The sequence below is a fragment of the Ceratosolen solmsi genome, unplaced genomic scaffold (genome assembly GCF_000503995.2).
Source record: "Ceratosolen solmsi marchali unplaced genomic scaffold, CerSol_1.0 scaffold35, whole genome shotgun sequence".
Taxonomy (NCBI): Eukaryota; Metazoa; Arthropoda; class Insecta; order Hymenoptera; family Agaonidae; genus Ceratosolen; species Ceratosolen solmsi.
The window spans coordinates 6736583-6762615 of record NW_011948423.1 but is presented as its reverse complement, the minus strand read 5'-3'; the positions used below and the strand labels follow the sequence as shown (position 1 = coordinate 6762615).

The following is a 26033-nucleotide window of genomic DNA, read 5'->3' as shown; positions in this document are numbered from 1 at the left end:
CGACCGGCAAATATTAAACTGCCCGCTCGGGCTTTCCAATGTGCCATTGCATCTAAATGCTTATTTCACATTTTATCTTTACGACTTCTCTCCGAGTTTTATTTTATTTCTTTTTCTTCATTTCATTCGACTCACTTCGTCATTATAAACTGTTAAAAAGGATACGACTTGTCTGGCTATTGGCCACTCAACTGGAAGCTGTGCATTTTCCCTCGAAATATTCATTTTTTTTCCCACCGTTCCAACCATCTCGTGTATGCCGTTATATGTTTATATTTCTCGCTACGCTACTCTCTGCGGTATCCGTCAATTTGGCATTTAATTATGCGCTATGTTGACAAAACATTGTCGGGCGAAGCAATTGCTGAATCTATGCTCTTTATTTTAAATTATCGGATGATATGATCGAGATATTTGGAAATCGTATAAATAAATTAATTGTATCGCTTTTGTCGGTATTGGCGAGTTATAAATACAAATTTCAATTGCTGGTACATATAGATGCGAATGCCTTGGTGATAATAAAATCCATGCTTATTTTAAACATTAAATTAAATTTCCAGGATATTATTATTATTAATAGCCGAGCCTTGATCTTTTAATAATAAATTAAAGAATGTTTCTATATTTCGCTTAGCTATCTATTGATTATGAAAGTAAAAACTTAAAATTCTTTCCCATCAATCAAACAATAATAATTTTACAGATAATTTTATCGATTTTTTAGTTTGTATAAAAATCATAATTTTCAGAAACATTACTTATACATAATATTATTAATATAATCAGATTGATTTTAATCGAACCAAATTCTTAACATACAGTTTGAATTTCACGCACTTTGCGCCTAGTAACGAATAAAGAAAATCTTAGCTGTAATTTTCCCTTCATTCATATGTCGCTGATTAATTTTAAAAATATTGTTACGTAGCTTTTGTGCGATCGGTCGACGAAATTGCCGAGTTATTTATTCGCTAAATCTTACAGAGAAATCGGCACGCATATTCACACACAGCTCACTTTTCTTGCTAAATAATATTTTTATTTTGGATATTGTGGTATTCGTATTATACTTTAGGCTTTCGGTGCTATGCTATTGTATCGAATTTACAATCAACGGTATCGGCATCTCTAACATATGGATTCTGCTTATCCATGCCCAGTGCCAGTTGCAGTAAAAATGTTCGCTCCCCCGACTATCAAAATCGCGACTATATTTTCGACGATTCGAAATTCTTATTTAAAAACGAAGATAAACTTTGCCCGCTAGATTTGAAAATCGCATTTAACGTTTATAATATTGAGAATTGGTACACACCGATTTGTTCTTTCTCTCTTTGCTTCTTAACGAGAGAGCTAGGTATGCACGGTAAAAGTGGCTTTAGCCGATATTCCGAGCTCCAGCCGATGCCTCCCTAAATTGCCCATCGGACGGGAGTGGCGAGTGATCGGAGAAAGTGGAAAAGGGCAACTGTGTGATCGACGACTGCTGTCAGTCGAGTGTTGCGCGACATCCTCCGAGAATATGAGGATGAGAAAGGTCGAGGAGGGCGACACTCGCAGCCCCATACGCTTGTCGATGACAGTTTATTCCTTGAGGCGAGCCACTCGAGCACAGAGCACCGCAGTTATTAAACGGGTTCGTCCAATTCCCCGGAGCGATGAAGAATATTCTCAGCCCCATGTGGCGTTATATGTCTCGCGCGCATGTGTGCCCCTGTATCATCTCACACTCGCCTCGCCTCGCACGTTATCACATGTCATCGTCACACGCTATATGGAGCAAAGTTCACGGATCCACGATTTCCGCCTCCCGTTCCCTCTCTCTCTCTCTCTCTCTCTCTCTCTCTCTCACTCTCACTCTCACTCTCACTCTCACTCTCACTCTCACTCTCCTCCTACTTTTCTTCCTTTATCATCCTCTTCTAGTTCAGTTTTGCTTTTTTCTGTGCATTTTTGCCTTCGGCAAATACATAATTTTCATATGTGCAGCAGAGGTACACGTTAATTTTGCCGCATATTTTTCATTAAATATTAACGGCTTGGTTTTTGTTTGGTTTTCAGGGCCATGTTGAATTAATTTCAGTTATTACGATATTAAGCTGCTGAAAGTCCTTTTTTTCCTTTCATTTTTCTTTTATTCTTTTTAAAGAAAAATTGTTAACGAATATCTACTATTGCTAAATGTTCGTTAAAATTCCCACTTTTAGAGCCACAGTGGTCTAATTTCACTTCAAAATGAATATAAAATTTTATATCCTTTACATATTCATTCATTCTATTTAATCTTCTGTAATGAGCATTTTTTTTAAATAGTAATTTTTTTTTTTTTTTATAAGGCTATGCAGAAATTTTCAAATATTAATTTTTTAAATAAATGAAAATCTAATAATTATTTTCACGATATTATTTTAAGTAATGTAGTAACTTCCCGTCAAAACTCTCCAACGCTTTCTCAATCACTGAGTTAAAGAATTAACTTAAAAATGTTTTCCCGTCTAATTCAATTATTAACAATTTTTTATAATAACATCTGATAAAAGTATTCGTAAAAATATTCCGCAAATTATTAAGCATTTTTTATATTTTCAAATAAAAATCTTTTATTTTAATACTATGAATGTTGTCTTCGTATGTAATACGACCAATATTAAAGATAACAAACAAAGTATGTTTTTATATTTTAATAATATCAATTATTATTTAAATTGTATTAATATAAGATCATATGATAAATAAATTTGAGATAGTATATTCTATTGCTCTATGAATATTTATCATATTACTTGGTATTGCAATTACAATGATCCGATACTTCATTAAAAACAATTTTTCGTAGAACAAGTTTATAATACATAGTTGGAATTTCCTGATTTACTGACAAAAAATGCTCTAAACATGATTCCATAATTCCTAAGAAAATATATGTATTAAACATAATACATAGTGGAAATAATATCTAATGGGCACGAAGTAAATATTAAATACAAATAATATTCGTCGGACAATGTACTATTATTATTACATCAGTGTAAATTTCAGTAATGTGCTCAAATGCGCCAGGGGAATGCCATAAATTCCCATCATATTTGTATTTATATATATAATTGATTCTTATAATGTGTATGAAGCGTTTGAAATTAAAATACCTGCCTTTAACAATATTATATTAAAATTATTGTGGATTATATGTAGATGCAAGATATTAGTTTCTAGTACATATTTTCATTTTAAATAATATTTATATTTGTAGACAAGAATTTTTCCGAACGAGAACCAATTATATATATATATATATATATATATATATATATATATATTATACCTCTAGTTTCTATAAAATATACTATCATCGGATAAGGAAATAAATATCTTCTTGTTATAAAAGTTAATTTATATTTTTAGAAATATATTTCTATTAACAATATTTACTTATATGTCTTTAAATCATCAGCTGATTTATAATCTTGAAATTTTTACTTATATGATATAACGTGCTATTGTATATTATAAATCAAATATATTATGAGTGAAGAAAAACTTCAGTCACAAACGATTTACTCGTCTCTCATAAAGTATATTTTATTTACTACATATGTTACAGTCTAATAATCTAGATAAACAGTATTGTTGAAATTCTTTTATAAAATACACCCAAACACTTAATCAATTTTTTCATTTTAACGAATTTCCTGTAAATAAAAAATAATGGAATTACTCGATCAAAGGAAGTTTGTAATCTTGCATTAGACACATTTTCTCGCCAATATTGACTCTTTATATAAATTGATAATAAATACTATTAGGGATAAATACATACATTTTCAGACAGCTATAATGTTTAATTTTTGTTGATTTAGTAAGTAGAAAAAACCTGTTAAACTGAATTTGCCGTTCGTTGAAAAAATAGCTTATTCGATTTTCTAATGAAATAGCATTTTAAAAATAAAATTAATAACGATAAAGAAGAAGAAGAAGTTTTCAAAAAAGAATTTATGGAAAACTAAACTTGAAGTTCGAAAAGTATACGGACGATTAAAACAAGAATGTCATAATTAAAAAGAAGTTACAAGGATTGAAAATACAAAAACTATAGCTAAATAAAAATCAATGTTATATAAATTGATCTTTAATAATGTTTTTACCATCATGAAATATAAAATAGTCAATGAAGTTGAAAAATTATTGATTTTTCAAAAATATTTCGTCTATGTTTCGGTAAGTAAATACTTATCAACGAAGGTGACAATTGCCTTGCTTAGATAGGTTGTAATAGATTACATGCCTTTACTAATTTTTTCCTGTTCCTTACATTCAAAGAGATTCGGTTTCAGGCTAGCTTTTTTCCTCAATAGATAAGATAAGGGGAAATCGCTGACAAAAATGAAGTGTCGCTAGCTTATGCGCACATGTAAAAGAATGACATTTTGAGCATTACATCGAGATAAAAAAAAAGAAAAAGAAAAAAAAAAAGAATTAAATTGTGGTTGCTTTTACTACCAACGAGGAAAAACAATCAACTTGCTTTACACTATAATTTGCGGGATATTTAGTGGTTTAGGGATTGTCATTGCGATTTTTATCTTAATGCATAGAGAGAGAAAAAAAAAATATATATATATATATATATATAAAGCTTTCATTACAATGTTTCATACAATATTAAAACACATAGTTACCCATTATTATAATAATTATCAAATATTTATTATTTCAAATAATCAATATATCAAATAAAATGATACACATAGATTGAAGCAATTAATTGCAAAATATGTTGAGTAATTTCTATTATTCTATGGATTCTAATTATTTATATATATATATATATATATATTTGTAACTTAAACAATGATTATTAAAATAAAAAGGTGCGAGTAAGCGAAAAATAATAAAATAAGATATCTCAAATATAAATAAAGGCACGAAATAATAAGAAGAAACTTTTAATTTGCGTACAGAAAAAATAAAAATAATAAATAATATAAGAAAAAAGCGGTTATCTTTTTTTTTTTTTTTTTTTTCCATTCGTAAAAACAGTTTCTACGTCAACATCGTTAGCGCTAAATTATTAAAGAAAGGCTTTATACTTTTGTTTCTATTAAACTTTCGGATGCAATACTACTTCGACTATTAAATATCTTTAAAACCGAACTTCCTAATTGTAAACTGTGATTTAAGAACTCTCATAAAGATTTTATCAGTAGAATTAGAAACTTATTTATCAACATATAAATTTTAATTAAAAAGTATTTTATTATTAGGCTCTATAATTATTGCAAATATAATTTTTTTATTTAATAATAGTTCAAGGAGAATAATTTTTTTTAGTAACAAATTTCATGACATCTATCTACATTTTTTAATAATATTTTGTCTTTGTTTTTGTTTTTATTGGATTATTTATTGCGATGCTAATATTGAGTATTAAAACTTTCAAAGGCCTATCTGAATAGGATAATAAGAATGAATTAATTAAAGTTTAAATTATCGCTTTCATAAAAGTTAAAATTTTATGAAATATTACTCATTATGACGGTATCCAATAAATTATACGCTCGACGTATCGAAAGCTGTATTTTTCGTGCATATTTATAACAATTATTTAAATATATAGATTTACTTGAAATGCATAAATATTGTTATTTTTAAAAAGGGCTTTTCATAAATGAGATATATTAAAAATGTATTTCATGCGAATGTCCTCTCACAAAATATGAAGTCATCCTGGACATTCCTGCACAGCAATATTTTTACATAAGAAATGTGATTGCATCTTGTAAAATTTGTTCCTCTATCCGTAAAAATTTCCCAAGGATGGAGTTGTAAATCCGATTTGCGAAATAGATCGAGAGAGCCTCTAAACCCCAATGCACGTGATAGCTTCCACCCGAGAAAACTGCATTTCCGTTTGTAGAACTCGCTCTCTTCCTCTCTTTACCTACAAACTTTATGCCATATTCTGTTTTAAACATTCTGTTTATCGTCTTTTACCTTTCTTTTTAACATTTTTTTTATATTTCTGCACCATTGCGCGATATATGCTCGATTTTTGAAAGCATATAAGAAGTTACCATCTCTATTGGTATATAGGATGAAAGTGAGGAATGCGCTTTTCATCAATGGACCTGGAGCATTCATCTGTGAAACATGGAAATGGTGGAGACGAGGGCGAAAAATCTGTTGTTTTGCCTTAGGGCAGTCACAACGAGTTTAAGATAAAGTCCTTATTCAACTGTCCTAGTATGGCTGCTACTGTTACTAGCACTCAAATGCGTTAGAAATGAAAAGATCCAATGACAAAATAAAAAAAGGAGGGCAAAAAAAGTTGAGATAAATTGTGTATGTATATTTGTGTAAAAAGCAGAAATATATATATATATATATATATATATATATATAGAGAGAGAGAGAGAGAGAGAGAGAGAGAGAGAGAGAGAGACAGAGAGAGAAGGAGAAATGCTTGCGGCTAGAGGTTATTTCTCAACGAAATAAAAGCCCAAGAGTTTGCATCGAATATGAAGGAAGATGGTAAAATAGAAATATATCGTACTCGGGATAGTATGCGTACACATATAGATATATATTTATGTAAATGTACATTTACGAAAGATTTTAAAGTGATGAAATCTGCGGCATTGATAACAAACTCGAAAAAGTGATTTCTTTTATTTTATGAAATATCACACGTTTTATATTTTATGAATTTGTAGAATATTATTAAAATATTTCTTTTCTGCATATATATGATGTGCATTAATTAATTTTTATTCTAAGTACCCTGTTTATACGGTGGTTTCAATTCAAATCTATTAAGGTAAACTTTCACTTTTCTACATAAAGCCAGATAATTTTTAGAACACAATTGTTGCTCAAATAATGATTTTCTTTTTTCTTCATTTCGATTCAATTCGACCTTTATAGTTATAATAAATAAAAAATTGTAATTTTAATATTAAAATGCAAATTGAAATAGAATTTAATATAGAGTTTACAATGTGATTTTCATATTTCTTTTTTCAGTATGAAATTACATTTCGAATTAGTTAAAACTTGCGATATAAATATTAAGTAGACTAGGTCAAATATGTAGAATGCATATATATGGATTTATATAAATTATTTTACCGTATTATGTTTCATTTAATTTCGCCTATATAGAATATGTAAACGAGAATAACAGTGTAATTATAAGGAGAAGTTATGCATAGCAAAAAACTTTCTTTCATTTCTTAAGAGGTTTTTGTTACGAAATTAATGTTTGAAAGTTTTTCAATTAAAGCATTGATTCATTTATAAATTATATGGTATGATATTTCATATAAATATTGCACAATTCCAGAGTATAAAGCGATAGTATATAAACTAGTCGAATAATAACAATGAAAATATAAAAATGATTTGAATTGAAAACAATGTATATTTTATACTTATGACTGATAATATTATTATTATCGATTTCAAAGAAAATATTGAATAAAATTTAATTTAAAAATTATTACAAAATGAAAATGATAATTTAGCATTTATTTAAGAAATTTGATATAAGCAGCAATTTCATTGCACACGGTTACATAATGATCTTATTATATTAATTTTGTATTTATTATTATTTGTCACATTAAAAAGAAGCTTTTCATAGGAAATTGGATTTGAAAAAAAAATCATTTTAGAGTATTTAGTGCAGTAAAAATAAAATTATGAATATTCCATTTTTAAATTCAAATTTTCTTTTCTCTGGAATGTTGAATTTTCCCATTAAAGCGAGACATTTAATTCTTTGTTTCAATGTAAGTATTGCTTTTTAGAAAAAAAATTAATCGTAAAAGTTAAATTGAATTTTTTTGATTTTACTAACGTACTGTAAAACTTGGCTATGATGGAAATTAAAATTTTAAATTGCCACGATGCATGCACAGATATTGTTTCAAAATTGAATAATTGAGTCAAAGGAAAACATTAATTATTTAATAAATTTATCTCATTCTGATACGCTCAGCAGCAGCAGCAGCAGCACCAGCAGCAGCAGCAGCAGCAGCAGCAGCAGCAGCAGCAGCAGCAGCAGCAGCAGCAGCAGCAGCAGCAGCAGCAGCAGCAGCAGCAGCAGCAGCAGCAGCAGCAGCAGCAGCAGCAGCAGCAGCAGCAGCAGCAGCAGCAGCAGCAGCAGCAGCAGCAGCAGCAGCAGCAGCAGCAGCAGCAGCAGCAGCAGCAGCAGCAGCAGCAGCAGCAGCAGCAGCAGCAGCAGCAGCAGCAGCAGCAGCAGCAGCAGCAGCAGCAGCAGCAGCAGCAGCAGCAGCAGCAGCAGCAGCAGCAGCAGCAGCAGCAGCAGCAGCAGCAGCAGCAGCAGCAGCAGCAGCAGCAGCAGCAGCAGCAGCAGCAGCAGCAGCAGCAGCAGCAGCAGCAGCAGCAGCAGCAGCAGCAGCAGCAGCAGCAGCAGCAGCAGCAGCAGCAGCAGCAGCAGCAGCAGCAGCAGCAGCAGCAGCAGCAGCAGCAGCAGCAGCAGCAGCAGCAGCAGCAGCAGCAGCAGCAGCAGCAGCAGCAGCAGCAGCAGCAGCAGCAGCAGCAGCAGCAGCAGCAGCAGCAGCAGCAGCAGCAGCAGCAGCAGCAGCAGCAGCAGCAGCAGCAGCAGCAGCAGCAGCAGCAGCAGCAGCAGCAGCAGCAGCAGCAGCAGCAGCAGCAGCAGCAGCAGCAGCAGCAGCAGCAGCAGCAGCAGCAGCAGCAGCAGCAGCAGCAGCAGCAGCAGCAGCAGCAGCAGCAGCAGCAGCAGCAGCAGCAGCAGCAGCAGCAGCAGCAGCAGCAGCAGCAGCAGCAGCAGCAGCAGTAGAAGCAGTTACTTTAATGTTTAAAGTTCCATTACAAAATCAACAGTAAATTTTATATCCAGGAAAAATTATTATTTTCAGTACTCTCATAAACACACGTAATAAAATGCTCTCGCAATCTCTCATTCGTATATTCGTAAAAATCAATTTTTATTAAAAAATGAACCGATCATGGAGAAGAATAGCTTATTCATCGTAGGCAAATTTTGGTAATGCCTTAATCAATTGATCATTTCAATTAAATTTATCGATTGCCACGAACGTGCACAAGTGTGGAGAATGGAATGTGAGAATGGAAAATAATACAATCACAACGATGTAATTGCTTTTATGTTGTTTTTTTGTTGTTATATGTTGTTTTGTTTGTGTTGCTTTTTAACACAAGTGTGTGTACATACACGAGGACAATGGTCAAATTGCCGTATAATTTTTGCCGGTGCCCGTACACACGCAACACCCGGGCATCTAAGGCAAAGCTGCGATGAGCTGAAAAATACGAAGACACGCAGGTGCACAAGAGGGTTCAACTGCTCGTGTTTCCATTATGTCCGCTAGAATTTATGTGGGTCGTCGGTGCTGGTGACGACGGCGCAAAGGTAAAATAGGTTACGGCGTATATAGACTACGGAATTGCGCGCATAATGCATCTGCGGGACAAACAGCGTTGCGGTCTATGGCCCATTCAACGAAGACGGGAATAGCTCGGGAAATGGATGCATAAGCGTTCCTTCTTTCGTTGCCCACAAATCTTCATTCCCTCTCTTTCTCATTCTTTTTCTCATACCTTCCCCTCGCATGCTCTTTCACTCTGTCTCTCTCTCTCTCTCTCTCTCTCTCTCTCTCTCTCTCGTCTAGCCTTCTAATGATTGGCACTCGATCTTACGCCCATGACTCATAATTGTATGAGTTCGCGACCAACTTTGATAAGGATTTTTTGTTATTTTTTGGCCATTTATTAGCTCTGGGAGGCTAAACATTCAAAGGTACTTATGGACTAGATTTACAAAAGATTTGAATTCAGGCCTAATAATTTCATTTTTAAAACGCTGAAGTTGGCAATATTTATTGTTTTCAAATTGTCATTAATTATTGAAATCTCTCCATAATTTATCAAATTGTTTTCTAATCTGTTACTGTATATATAGAATGTGTTAATATATATATATATATATATACAAATATTTTCTGAACGAGAATACTTTAATATATATTAGACGAATTATGATTTATGTGTCAGACAATAATAATAATATTAGCTTTCACTTTTCAATATACCATATGCTTTTGGCTATAAATTCCGTATCTTTTTATTTCGAGCAAATGTTTAGTAACTGTTGGTGTAAAAAAATGAAAGAAAAAAATCAATCATCCCAATATTATCCGAGCATTCGATAGATCAATAGTTGAATAGAAATATATATATATATATATATATATATATATATATATATATATGGTGACATTCAGCCAAAGTGCAGTTTTTAATGAAAAAGTTTTCTTTACGGGGATAACATAAAAATTGACAAATAGTTAAATAACGTTTTTTTCAATCATTAACCTAGTGCGCTTTAAGCCCCATGAATGTAATTACCATGGCAATATATGTAAAATAAAAAGAATATTCCACTTTGTCTCCGTGAAAGCAAATCTAGATAATCCCAACAATTAGATCAAACTAATAGAGTTAAGCACTTAAGCTTCGGGTTGCCATACGCAACGGGATTGCATCTTCCGAAGAACAAGAGTGCAACAGTTTACATTGATATAGTTTATACATTGGGTTAATGAATAGGAAAGTAAAATAAAGCAAGGAATGTAAGCGTGCATGATTCGTTGGAACGCTGCCTACCGTCTCTCTATTCGTATAATAGCACAACTCGTTCCTGACAAAGAGCGCAAATCCAACGGGTGAGTACTTGTTGACTCCCACACAATCATCCATCTCCCCGGCAATGCTTTCAAACTTTATCTTTCCGCATTCTTTTTGTGCATTGCTTTTGCATTACATGGGATCAACTATGCTCCATTTGAGTCTTTTTTGTCGATTCTACCAGTTTCTTTTTTTCTTCTTTGTTTCTCATGCATTACTTTTCACTACTCACATTCGTACGTACGTATGTACGATTATTACTACACAACAACGATGAATCTTTATTACTTATGCATTCTGCGTATCGCCCATCTCCCATTTACCTTTATTCTCTCTCTCTCTCTCCCACTCCTCCACCCGCCAGCCAGTGAATCGATCCATCCATTATTCCATCTATTTATCTATTTTCTATCTATCTATTTATCTATCTATCTATATATTTAGCTGTTCTATTCATTTTATTCTTTCTCTCAATTTCACTCTGCGAATTTTTTGCCAACTCGTCTATTTTCTTTTTCATTGTCCACGAATCAGTAATGCTTTTACTAACATATCGTATATACGACTATTGGTTTTAATTCTAACAAGCTGTCGAAATCCTAGGCAATTCCAAAATCTCAACAACTAGCATTTGTTCGTGCAATTAATAGTTAACTGTAACATCGACTTGTTAGCTCAGTATACTTTGCATGCATTAAAAAAATGTTTAAAATCATAAATAAAAGAATAATTTTAATTTTTATTGTAGTATAATGAGCAATATAATTGCCTATTATATTAAATAATCAACATATTATAGGAAATAAACAATTTTGATTGTTCCAACATTTTCGCTATTATATATTGTTACGCGATATGACAGATGAAATATAATATGATATTATTGAAAATGATAGTACAGCCTCCGTATGAATAAGTAATTGTTTATTTTATTTATTTATTTTTTTCCTACAATTTGTTGCTTTATTTTTGTTTTCATTTGTAGAAAAGTACAACTGATAATAACGGTGATGCTCTATTTGAATCTATAGTTAAAAATCATTCACAGCGAGTAAAATAGTAGTTTATATTTTTATGTATAGATTATAAAAAGAGTTAAATAGCTTTTGTTCTATTGTTTGAAGCTTTACCAGTATTCAGCTTTATACAGATATTGTTAACTGATCACGAAATTCAAAATAATCAGTAATTTCTAAATAATATCTAAATAAATTATCTAAATAAGATCTTTGAAAATTGATTTGAAATTTATATTGACGGGTGTGAAATTTTTAAAAGGATAAAAAAGAAAAAATTACGTTTGAAATCATAATTAGAATTATTTTATTAAGTAAAGATTTGTAATATTGAAAAAAAAGAAAGGTTTACTATTTTTTCTCCAATAACTATTGAATAAAGTAATTGAAACTTATTCATTATAAACTTCATTTATTAATGTAAACGAAGACTTTTTACATTCAAAATAATCATCTATAGGGAACGTTAATAAGGTAATTAAAAATTCATTATATTTTTTCAATATGTTATAGAGTTACATCTTTTACTTCAATGGGAAATAGACTTTTACATTCCAAATATTGAAGTACTATTATCTTTAATAATCAAAGGATCAATTTGAATCCAAGTGTCTAATTTAGTATGCAATTTTGTGTAAATTTTAATACTAATAAAAAATAATTTCATTGTATATTTAAAAAGTTGTTCGAATGGATGATAAAAAATTCTATATACTTAAAGTACTTTACTTTCATTAGTAGTTTCAATTTAAAAAATAAACAATTATGAATTGCACAGATAGTGGATTATTAAAATAGGTGCAATTTATTATTATTATAATTATTATTAATTTCTTTTCTGCTTGCTTATATTCGCGAGTATATTTATAGAGTCTATTTATTCGAGTATTTGATTTAGCTTTTCTATTTCAAAACGTAACGATAAAAGCTGCATCGATGTGCACGAAACATTTTGTGTAAATTTTACTTTTTGAAGAATTTTTTACTTCTCCTGACTTGGATGCCACAAACAATGGATGTCATCTACAAATCTACCAGTGACTATTTATTCCTATTGCTTTTCTCATATTATTTTGCCTAAGAGAAATCTCCAAAAGTCTCATAACATTATCTCTTTTTTATGATCTACTTGTCAATTTCTCTCTCTCTCTCTCTCTCTCTCTCTCTCTCTCTCTCTCCCAGCTATTCTTCCATGCTGTCATAGTCTTTTAATTTACTACATTTCTTCTTAGTATTTAGTTTTATATGCTTTGAAACGTTATAATGTTATAATTTCTAGTATTTATTATGTTTCGAGACTTATAATATTTTTTAAATTGTCAATACGTTGTATTAGCGTATTAATAGACATTGCGCTAAATATGATTATATTTGATGTTTGAGTACTCAGATTATTTATCATATACTTAATTTTCCAAATACAAAATATTTATATATAATAGCGAATCTTGTTAATTTATGCAAATACGATAATGTTTAATTTTAAATTTAAGATGTATATTATAAAACATCTATACGAAACTTGGTATAAATAATTATTTTTAACAAACGTTTCATAGAGATATCAGTATTTAAATAGTTTATATTAAATGAAAAAATGTTGAAAATTGTTTTTGTAATTTTTATAAAATTTTTTAATAAATTTTTTAACTTATGCATGTATTCGTAAAGTAGATGCAAAAACTCTTTTCTTTAATCTTCATATCTAAATATGCAAAGAATAGATTTGAATATAAAAATATGTATAATATAAGAATTTTGCATAATGTGTATTCATAATACTATTCATTATATTTAAAAGATTACCTAATGCGTTTTTGTTTTAAAATGATCAGTCATTCATGGTCCAATAAGTACGAGAAAGACGTTTTTAATTTTAAATTTTCAGAGCTTAATATCGAATCCACGCTTATTCGCAGAAAATGAAAGGATTAATATAACTCTTATATAAATTGTTCATTATTATAGATACTTTTAAAAATAGTAGGTGAATATCTTGTAGTAGATAGTAATATTCGGAAATATTAGGCATGTGTGGCGTGGGAGGGAGGGAGGCGTGTGAATAAATAACGTGCGTGAACCAATAAGAATGACGTTGACGAGTGGCGTTAACGATTAGTTTAATTTTCATTAAACAAATTCTTACATATAAAAACACACTCGTACGCAGGGCAAAACATCTATTTATAAATTAGTGCCACGGCTCGCTTAAATAGCTAATTAACAAGCATAAGATCAATTGCTTATTTATGAATAGTACGACAATCGTTGTATGTGATTATTTTGCAAGCTCCTCGGGTTGGTGCACCATCGTTACTTTAATATCCCTAAGCTTATTTAGAAACACCGAAGGGAAAAACAGTAACTTTTGTAAAACCTAAAGGCGCTTTTCCTATGGGATGTATGAACTTTTTTCTCCCCCAAGAAGTGACGCCAAAGGGAGATAGAGTGCGATTATTCAGAACGACTAGTAGTAGTAGGAGGGCAGTCGCTGTGCAATCGACGGGTTGAATTATTTAAAATGGCAGTTTCCCCTGTCTAAAGCCGCCGTTACCCGTCGGCTCGTCAAGCCGTGGGAACTATGAGAGCTATTCGCTCGCGATGCCGTTCCATTCATGCTTATTTCAAGCTCATTGTGCGCCCGTTGTATTCAGCCTTTGACGTGTCGTCGTCGTCGTCGTCGTCGTCGTCGTCGTCGTCGTCGTCGTCGTCGTCGTCGTCGTCGTCGTCGTCGTCGTCGTCGTCGTCGTCGTCGTCGTCGTCGTCGTCGTCGTCGTCGTCGTCGTCGTCGTCGTCGTCGTCGTCGTCGTCGTCGTCGTCGTCGTCGTCGTCGTCGTCGTCGTCGTCGTCGTCGTCGTCGTCGTCGTCGTCGTCGTCGTCGTCGTCCCTCATCTCCCTCTATCGTCCAGCGGCTGTCTAGACTCAACCTCACTTTTACCCCTTGGCGTCGTTCCTGCTAAGCGCCCTGTCCTTTGCCTGCTGAATCCCTTAAAAGTACTTAGTAATGTTTATAAATAATGCTTATCCCTTAATTTTCGTCATTTCTCTGTGCCGTCTTTTTAAAGCCGATGTGCCCCTATTCGCTACATATCGAATTCGCTAATATTCATTTTAAAGGACTCCATGGACTTAGATGCTTTTTAGCGAGTACATTATAAAATTGGCAGACATTTATTCAAGTGTAGTACGTTCGTAGGTTATACTATTTTTTGCTGAAAATCTGCGGGCTTTATGGTAATATTTTCGAAAATTTTCAGCCGAATGCATCCGTACAATTGTGAATGAAAAGAGAGATGATTGATTTTTTTTTTCCACGTATAGAGATGTTGGGTGTAATTACAGTGTATCTGTGTCATGCTAATCATCATCATTGCCATTGATAAAATGGCAAACGCATTCTTTCTAATCAAGTTTTTTTTCCACTGATTATTTTAATTCGAAAAAGATGATTTAATGACGATGATAAATTATCCCTAAGCTATAAGTATCGAGTAAGTTTCAGTTAATCGTATAAGCACCTATACAGTACAATCCACCTGAAGTATGTAAGATCGCAATCGCTATAAACATAAACATATCCGTGACCCCAATAATAACTTAATTTAAATTCTTCAAAAAAAAAAAAAAAAAAAAAAAAAACCAATTCCAAATCATTATAATTTATATGTCTATTAATTTTGCATTATCTTAAAACTATAATTGTCTCATTTATACCACTGGAATCTCTGGATTGTCTCTAGAGAGTAAGAATCTTTATTCCAGGATTATCTTTCTGAGTATACATAAGCGATAAAATATAACGGACTCGTTTTATATCTCGAACTTGTGAATCGATAATAAACGAATTCTTCCTTCGCCTTTTCATTTGCAGGAAATTGAAGAAGCAGCAAGAGCGAGTTTGTCGTTTCGTTTACAATAATGTATTGACTGCCGAGTGTACTCAGGTAAACGGCAACTGGTCGGACCAAAATGACCCGAGACAGGGCAACGAAGACTACACTGAGCTTTGCTCCAACTGGTTTGCCATCAACACTACCAATTTCTCGGCACCCGGCAACGAAACCTTCGCCATGCAGGGTTAGTCGATACATTGACGTTATAATATTATTTTCACTATTCTTTTAGTATAATAAGCGCTTTCTTATTTCTCACTCCAGTCTCGGCAAATCTCTTTCTCAGACTTAATAAAAACCTTTAAACAATCCCACAATACACCAACTACACCGAGTGAGGCTATTCAATTTATCTATTATTGATCCGAGAATCTGTAAAAGAAATTTGAACTTTTTCACTCGTGCATTGAGATTAGAAGGAAATATTAAATAAAAGTATGGCTGAAACGATGAACTTCACTTTCATTTAAAGTACAAATGCGTTACCTCAAATATTAATGAAAAGTATATGTACAATTTCAATTTTAGTACGGAATATATTAGGAGACAACTTTATAATGTAGAAATTAGCGCTTTGATATTGAATGGTGAATAATGAAGCAGCAAATTGAGATAATCAAGTTTAACAAATTATGCATAATTTAGTCTCAAAGTTCTATCATCATGAAAATGTTGTAGTAGTAAATTGTTGCAAATCTTTTATTTCCTTTTACGAGCCGAATATTAATTCAAAATAAGAGTTCGAAAATTATTATTATTATTATCATTATCATTATCATTGTCATTATCATTATCATTATCATTATCATTATCATTATTATATTAATTGTATTGTTGTTGTTGTTGTTGTTGTTGTTGTTGTTGTTGTTGTTGTTATTACTTGATTGATTATAAAGACTAATCCATTTTAAATGTGCAATACTTGGAATTCATTTGCTTTAGTAATGATAAATGCTAGTTAACAATATTCTTTAAATCAATATTTATATGACTAAAGCAGAGAAACTAAAGCAGCTAATAAAATACCTTACCAATAAAGCACTTCACTTAAATTTTCTCAATTGTCTTTTAATTACTTTAATATCCAGCACGAAATCCCATCGATATTTTAATATGACGAGCGATTTCCCAATCCCTCCGTCTTAATTTCCCGTTGAAGCCTATCGCTCCTAATGACAATGCGATACTAAAGTAAGAGGTCGATTTTTCCACACCAAATGGGTATTTCGATATTGTACAGAGGATTTTCTGGATCCCGTTTTGCCGCCGTTCGAGCTCTGGCAGACCATTTTGATCGCCCTGGCCCTCGGGATTTGTATAGTGCTAACAGTGGGTGGCAACATCCTCGTACTCCTGGCGTTCATCGTCGACAGAACCATCAGACAACCGAGCAATTATTTCATCGCGTCTCTCGCCGCTACTGATATGCTCATCGGTGAGTAGCTAATTCTCCCCTCTCATCACACCATCGTCACCACCGCCACCATAACCACCACCATATTCTCCACCACCACCTTCTCCACCACCACCTTCGTTGCCGCCGTTGCCGCCGCCGCCACCGTCCATCATTCCGAGGCACATAATATCGACATGTGTACGGTAAATGCGATACCTCAATGCGCGCGTGCATGCCTGTAGTCAACATAAGCGCCCGTATAATCGAGACACCACAACGTTATCCTGTGATTTCACATTACGCAACTACGTTTAAAGCCAAAACCGCAAAAATAAAATGATGCCTTCGTTCGATGATCATCCACTTTGACGTACGGAATTATTTTGTCAGACAATAATGATAATATTGCCGTCGATTTCCAGTGCTTACACTATAGAGAACTGCGTGACTTTTTCCTTCATTTCTCGTATTTCTCATTTCGTCCCACTTCCTTTCTTTCTTTCTTTTCATTTTCTAGCTCCCCCATGCCACCCTTCTAACACCCACCACCCCCACCCCCCAATAAACATATAATAAATCAATTCCATATACAATATCACCATAATCATGATATCGATACTTATCGATGCATTCACCTGCACGCAATGTACTTTAAAATCCCACTTTACGGCAATGTCTTATTTTATATTAACTAATTCCATTATAATCCACGCGAAAGTTCGTTAAACTTCCGGCGAATGTGTTCATCTTAACTTACCCGGCGTTAGATCGGCACTTGTACATCTCGTACACGTCCGCGTGTCATACCACATTACCACTTTTCCATACCCCCGTGCATTGTCGCATAATAATTAACGAACCTTAACGCTTAAGACAGGAGAGAGAACGAGAGCTTAAGGGAGAAGGACAGATTGTTACAGTCGTACGATTACAGGTACAGTCTCCATGCCGTTCTACACGGTGTACGTGCTAATGGGCAACTGGCATTTGGGGCCGTTACTTTGTGACTTGTGGCTCTCTGTCGACTATACCGTCTGTCTCGTATCACAATACACGGTGCTTCTTATAACCATCGATCGATTCTGTTCCGTCAAGATTGCCGCCAAGTATCGTGGCTGGCGCACCAAGAACCGAGTTATATGGATGGTCACGATAACTTGGATCATACCCGCACTTTTGTTTTTCATTAGTATCTTTGGATGGGAGCATTTCATCGGTTTTCGGGATTTGGCACCTGGAGAGTGCGTCGTGCAGTTTTTAAAAGTAAGTTCGCTCCTATAAATTATTGCAACGATCGAATTGCAACGATTCTATCCATTTATTGCCTTATCGCATTGTTTCGAATAATATGAGTTCGTGCTGTTTTACGGTTTTTTTTTTTTTTTTTTTTTTTTTTTTTTTAACACAAATGATGTTCAGAATATAAATAGAGCATTTATATGGAAAATATGGCGATTATTTTTCCTCTTTGGTATAGCAAATATTAACTAGTAACTTTAACTCGCAAAGCTATGACTTAGAAGATTTTCTTATAGACCGGATTCGCAATCTTATTTATTCAAATAGTTGTTAAATAAGCATAGAATCCAAATGGTCAAATGTCGTCAAGTGTCAAATGTGTCCATTTTATCAATCTGACATTTTCTTTAACAACAAAAATAAATACATATTTCATGCTCTTTCAAAGGATATATGCAAATTATACGCACAATTTCTGCACAAAAGCTTAATTCTAAGGCGTACTACTTTAATACAAGTAAATGTAATAAATTGTGAATATAAAAATGTAAAAGATGTAAAAGTAACGTTAATTTTCAGCAGCAAATGAACATAATCTATACGGTATTGAGCTTCTGAAAGCATTACACGGATAAATATAAATATTGTTGTAATTTATCCTATGAAATTTCTTTATTTTATTGAGTTTAATGTACACTTGTAAGGATTGTGAATCCAACTCCACTAGCTTAATGATGAGTTTGAATAGTTTAGTGGAGCGAAAGCGAGGAACGGAGTTGATAGTTTGAGCAGCTTCCTTGCCATCCTTAGCATTCCGTTGGAGGCTGAATAATACAGAATGCCGATAGGAGCGATAAAACTGGTTTGAAACATAAGCCCCTAAACGGGACAAGAGCTTTCTTTGTTTTGTTCTTGTTATCGACGGTAATCGTTGATTCGCAAATGAAGTAAACAGTAGACAAGGTTGGGAAATAACGTTATAATATTATTGTACCGCAGTGCGTGACTAGGGAAAGCGTGACAAGTCTCATCTTACTTTGGTAATAATTTCGTTTCCTTGCGCTATTGGCACGCGCGACATTACCAGCGAGTAAATTCATCTCCAGTACCCACAGCTTCGCGCTCCATTCAAAATCGATTCAATATCACGTGGCTTATTTCTCCTCTGGCAATTCCCACTGCTTCATGACCCTCGTACCATTGTATCATTAAAGGATCCGATATTCAATACCGCCCTGATAATTGGCTACTACTGGACAACCCTCATAGTGCTTTTCATTCTGTATGGCGGCATCTACAAAACCGCCTACGACATGCAGAAGAAGAGCGAGGCGAAGCAGCGGAAGATGCAGTCAATGGTAGCGCTGAGCGCGGGGGCGATGTCGGGGATGGCGGGTCGCGCGGCCGGTATCGGCATCGCCAAGACGTCGAGCACGATACTGAGCCCGGATACGCCCAAGTCTCCCATAACGACGACGGTCACCACTACGAGCATCGTCACGACCATCGAGCGCACATTAGCGTCAACAGCCGGCAAAGATGGGGCTGGTAATGCCGAGAGGGCCCAGGTCCTTCACGAAACGCACAAGCCTTGTGGCAATAAGGCCCACGTCGAGACGAAGGTGAGCGCGACGATTATCAGTGTGGACGAGGGCAAATTTTTATGTGAATCGTATTAAGGTAATGTCGGTTTACACTTTTAAACTACATTGTCAAATTTATTTGTTGAATGTGCTTAATTAGAATCATCACTGTTCTCTGACATTAATTTTTTCTCTTTTTTTTCTCCTTTGATTAACTACGTGAAGTACAGTTTTTAAAGTAATAGTAATGCTTTGCTTGGTTCTACTTTAACGTTCACACGTATTAGGATAATTTGTCCAATACTTTGATTTATCTTAAGTCAATTACCGATTATGTTTTCAAAATTAAATCTATAAATACAATTAAATAAATTTCATGCAACATAAGCAATATTTTCCATTTAAGCAATGTATCATCAATTACATATAATTTCATGTTATTTTGATTCTAATGATTTTTAACGGAATAGTAGCTTATTACGATGGCCAATTAATTTCATACATCATTTACATAATTTCACATACAGCGACAGAATATTATTTTTATAATACATGTTTTAATTTCTATTTGAATCGATATTTTCATCAGAATGGCTTAATTAATAGAAATTAATTTATATAAGAAGAAAGAATGACGAAAAAGAGTGTTTAAATTGACGATTGCAATTGTACAAGTGATAAGGACGAAGAGAGTGATGCGTAAAAGGCATTTCTCTTGTGAAATTTCAGTACAAACGTTAGCGAGGCACTTTCAACTTAAATACGCGCACCTTTAAATGTGTAAGGCAGTAGCTGATCTTCAGATCGCACTTGTGCGCAGCTGATGAAATGCGACGATAATGAATTGATAAATCTTGATAAAAGCCGCGTTGATTAGTCGAGAACAATACCACTTGCAGGTGGAGCCATCGGCGATGGAAGTGGAAAAGTCAGAGCGCTCGAGCAGTCCAGCCTTCGACTCGGATGACGACAGCACCGCCGGGGCCACCGGTGCCGGTTCCTCCGCCCAGCAGCTCAGCAATTTACGGAAGCGCTCCTCCCTCGCGGGTCTCGTCGCTCAGTCCGGGGCTCTTCACGTGTTCGCGACCAACGGACGCGTGAACGGCATCCTGCCAGTAAAGGTCGAGGGTCTGCCGCTAGCGGCGGTCGCTGCCGTCACCATCGGCAAGCGACTCTCACCCACGAGTCCCGTTCGCGAGTCCATCCACCAGCGGAGCCAAACGCTGCCCAAGATCCAGGAGTGGAGCCTACCTGATAATGAGCTGGATAGCTGCCTGGAGCCGGACAAGTCGAGCCTCGGTTAGGGGGACTTGATTTCGTTGGGGAGGCGTGGGCATTGAAGGGATTCCATATGCGATCACACAGAATATTAATTTTTATGAAAATGAATTGATAAGCTTTATAGACTCACGGCTCGATAATTTCCTTATCGTCGCGTTGTTTTAATGTTAAGTATGCAAATTACATAAAGTGTATTACGATATATTTTTAACTTATCTATCATTAGTTTCGAACGAGTGCTTGGAGCTCCCTTACTTACTACCCTTAGGTACTAAAGTTGTAAAATTTAACAAAAATGAAGTTCTGTAGAAAAATTATGGCAATGTATCGAATAAATTTATCGACTTTTCTTTTGTAAGCGTCGAGATTTGAGACATTGGGCTTACACATTATAATGGAAAAGAAAATTTCTAATTTAAGTACCATCAATTTCATAATTATTTAGTTATACGTTAGTCTGTAAATCAGGTAGTTATCAAGTAGCAAGAATAATCGAAAATTTAATAAATTTTATTCAAGTACGTAAGACACAAGTAGTCGTTTATGCAATAAAATAATTTTACAGTATAAAAATGCTGTTTATTTTACAATCATACCTTAAGGTTTGAAAAATGTACTTGTCCGAATTTATAATTAATTCTCCATGGCTTTTGTTTTAATTTAGGAAGTAGTCCGACCTTGACACCAGAACAATCATCGCGTTCAACCGATACGGATAAGGCTATTGCTGACCGTCATCCTCCTCCCCCGCCACCAAGACATGATCGCCGACAAGCCTCGCAGCAAAATCGTATTCCTGCCCAGACTCATCATCTTCCTCATCCTCCTCATCATCATAATAATTATCAGCAGCCGCAGCAGCCGCAGCAGCCGCAGCAGCCGCAGCAGCATCAGCAGTATCAGCAGCCGCAGCAGCATCAGCAACATCAACAGCATCAACAGCATCAGCAGCAACAGCAACATAAAGACTCTACATCCTCCAGCTCACACATAATACCACCGCCAAGCGAGTTCCGTGGAAGTCCGTCAATCTCCGAGAACACCTCGTCCACTAGTTCATCCCTTCTTACAGCGGATGGCCAGTGCGTCACGTACGACGTAATGACGGGCCTCGACGGCGCCGATCTCCGCTTCATGGACGAAAGTTCAGTAATCGTGCCGAGTCCGTCGTTCGAGAGTCCGCCTTCCTCCTTCTCTTGCAGTCTCGCTAATCCGCTGTCCACCACGCCATCATCGCCAATACTCGGTATGACGTGCTTGGGTCCCGGCGGAACCGGAAGCTCAGCAGCGAACACTAACCTCCTGCAGGCAGCCCTCATTAGGGCCACGGCCCAGCAGACGGGCAACGAGTCTTCCGACAAGCATGTCCCCACTCACAAGTGAGCATATACTATATTTACACACACGGTTACGCGAAACTCGTCCTCGATGCCACTTTGCCCGACGTTGCCGCACACCTCAGATTTTCACTATCTTAGCTACAAATTATCTACGATCAATGAAAAATAATACATTCCGACGAATTTTCAGCGATTTTCTTATCGTAGAATTTGACAGGAGACTCACTGCACGATATCACGTCACTTTAAAATTAATTTATACGTGGACTTTCGTTTCGCATCTATTGAGAGGAAATTGCCATTTGTGTAAAAGACGCGTCGGCCATTATTATTTACAGTCGAATCACCATGATGGCGAACGCCTCGAGCCAAACGCATCCGCCACGGGTTTTCATCACGCACCAGAGTAACGTCGCCTCCCAGACTTCCCCCATCGTCGTTAACAAACTGAACACCGAGGTCAACGTAAAGCCCCAGGATGCTCCCAACAACCAGCCCGTCACCACCATCGTCCCATCCCCACCGACTCTCCAACGCGCCAAATCCTGCGCTACTGCAACTGATTGTGCACAAGTGCAGCCAAGTTTGCGTACGACGTCCGTCGGCAATTTTATGCAGATCGCCTCGTCGTCGAGTGGTGGTGCACTGCCGAGCACCTCGGCTGTCACTGTCGTCGGTCAGTCGATAGACGCTCAGGTACGTTCGTTTTGTACGTTGTGGTCGTTCGTCGCCGCAGATGCCTCTTGGGATTTATTATTCCTCTTTGAATTTTTTTTTCTTTGTTGTGCTTTTACCTTTTTGTTTGAGCTTAAGGAAATTTAAATTTTTAAACTCGTCACTAATTCGTGCCACTACAGACGTTATACTTTGCATTTACCTATTTACAATCTCTGCACTCATTCGTATTTTCGTTCGGCTTGTCCTATTTTATGAAAAGGAAAAGAGAAAAAAAAAATCGTTTCGCTAACACCGTAATGAGACATTAATTTCTATACGGAGAAAAGCACGAAAATACAACCCGTTCGATTTCACGCTCTTTTTTTCTTCTTTAATACATTTTATGGAAATTGATAATGAACGGTCGTTCGTAATATGACGTTTGAATAATATAAGTTCTACGTTAGAAGGAGATGCGTGTAGTTAATTGGCTTATGCATAAAAGCTTTAAAGCACATTAAAAGGTATTTTAGCGAGGATTTGCATTTTCATAAATTAACCCATGCAAGAAAGTAATCACTTACGAATGTATCACGTAATTCATATGGATTTCCATATTAAAATAATTTAAAATGCAACTTGTAAATTCTCTTTAGCAATAATATATTACATTAATGCATAGTTTACAATCATAAAATACAATTATATCAATGTATTTACATGGACAATCAGCCGACGTCGAAAGAATATCAGGATTTGAAAAAACAGTCGAGCAAACGTAATACTGACTCGGACGGTGGCGGAGGCGGATCAAGGCGAGATTTAGTGAAAGCCATTGGGAAGAGGCTGAAAGTGAAGACGCAGAAGAAGGATCCGACAATGGGTCGTCAAAAATCACGTACGGAAAATAGGGCGCGCAAGGCTTTCAGGACGATATCGTTCATCCTAGGTGCTTTTGTCGCCTGCTGGACACCTTATCACATTGTCGCATTAGTCGAAGGATTCTGCTCGAATCCGCCATGCACGAATAGACATCTTTTCATGTTTTCGTATTTCTTGTGCTACGCTAATAGCCCGATGAATCCGTTCTGTTATGCCCTTGCTAATCAGCAGTTTAAGAAGACCTTTACAAGGATATTAAAGGGCGATTTACACATGACGTAATTTAACAATTATATAAGCTCGATCATTTTTTATGCAAATGCGTTAGCGGGCACAATGCTCATTTGCTTTAATATTGGATGCCGAAGAATTCGGTAATTTTTATACTTTTCATTCTATTCAACCATGATAATGTCTGCTCAGTATAATAGGTAAATCTTGGGATTTGCGAGAGTATTTAGCTGGTTAAAAAATACGTTTGCAAAATAAATCTATTAAATTAAAATTATGAAAAAAGTCGATCCACAAGAATAAATTGCTGTTTACAATGTTAATGAAATAGTTTTATGACAGTAGGTCAGTACTGTTTCTATTCATATCCTAAGTATGCTCTTACAACCTTAATAATCTTTCAATTTTACGAGAAGGATATTTAAAATTGGTTATAAATATTTATTATTGTTAACAAAAGTACGATGAAGATACGATAGTATATGAAAATATTCCGATCGATAAAACAAAAATAATATCACGATTTAAATTATTTGAAAGATTATTCGAATGTGCTCCAATGATTTATAAATACAAAATTTCTATTAATGTAAGCATTAATATTACGGCAGATTAAGTATAATACAAGAGTTAACGATCAAAGTACATTGATCAAAGTTGAAAATTTTTCGTCATTAAATATAAAATATGTTTAACTAATACGAGATTCAATTTTAGGGGTGAAAATTTCTCTCTGATTGGAAGAAAAGCAAAGTTTTTTCAAGCGATAAGACCTGATCCTTAAACTTACTGTCAATTCATTTCCTACTGCATATGAAACTTTAAATTTTCGGCTGTGTAAGAAAAAATATTATTTATAAGTGTGTACATACTACATTGTTGATAATATATTTTATATGTGTATGTGTATGCGTATGTGTATGCGTATGCGTATGCGTATGTGTGTGCATGCACGTGCGTACGTATGTATGCGCGAATGTATACGCGTATGTATGTGTATGTATATATTTATATGCATATATAAGGCAAAAAATAATAATCGAGCACATAAATATACCATTGTATATTGATGAAAGAAAAAGAAGAAGATTTTAATGTACATAATGTATATGTGTGAATAATTGTTAACATTCATTCATTTATGAATAAATTGGAAAAAAGCCAGAAATAGGATCAAATGTATAAGACGCATTAAATAGTATTATATTATTATATACAAAAGAGACGTTTTAAAGTGTCACATACAAATCAATAAGTAAGTATATCGAGATGCGAGAAATAAATGACACTGTCGAATGCCATTGTTTTAAAATAGAATGACATTGTAGTTGAAACTATGTTTCCTCGATATATAAGAGAAATAGACGAGATTATATGAATTTAATAATAATATTAATATATAAGCTTATGAATTACAAAAGTTTACTCAAAAGCGATGAAATTTTCGCGTTTAAAGACATAAGTGAAATGATTGAATGAAGAAATAATCGAGCATTTATCTGCCTTTAACATTAAAACAGCTCATTTTATAATTCACAATTCGATACTGTTTAAGTACGTTCTAAGGCTTCTTATTACAAATAAGTAATATTTCAAAGAGAGAAAGATCATATATATCTAATCTTTCATTTAGCTATTTCAGTACATATCAGTCTTGCTTAAAGAAGCAACCTACTCATTTACTAGAATCTGAGTATTAATTTACTTTCATTGATAACTACTAGTAGAGTTTATATGCAAAATATGCAAATGGGCGTGTATGAGAGATGTATAAGCGCCAATATATATTCAAAAAGTCTGTAGCTTATTTATTCTGTTTAGAT

General features: G+C 34.6%; 1 protein-coding gene across 1 annotated transcript; it reads left to right on the top strand.

The window, feature by feature from the left end:
• Positions 1-8993: 8993 nt before the first annotated feature.
• On the top strand, positions 8994-24583 carry mAChR-B (muscarinic acetylcholine receptor). Its single transcript, XM_011499857.1, has 9 exons — positions 8994-9031; positions 15580-15785; positions 16842-17036; positions 17932-18260; positions 19451-19901; positions 20684-21118; positions 21765-22479; positions 22779-23136; positions 23830-24583. Exons 1-9 carry the CDS (start codon positions 8994-8996, stop codon positions 24259-24261), a joined length of 3159 nt encoding a protein of 1052 aa, XP_011498159.1. The 3' UTR covers positions 24262-24583.
• The last annotated feature ends 1450 nt before the right edge of the window (positions 24584-26033 follow it).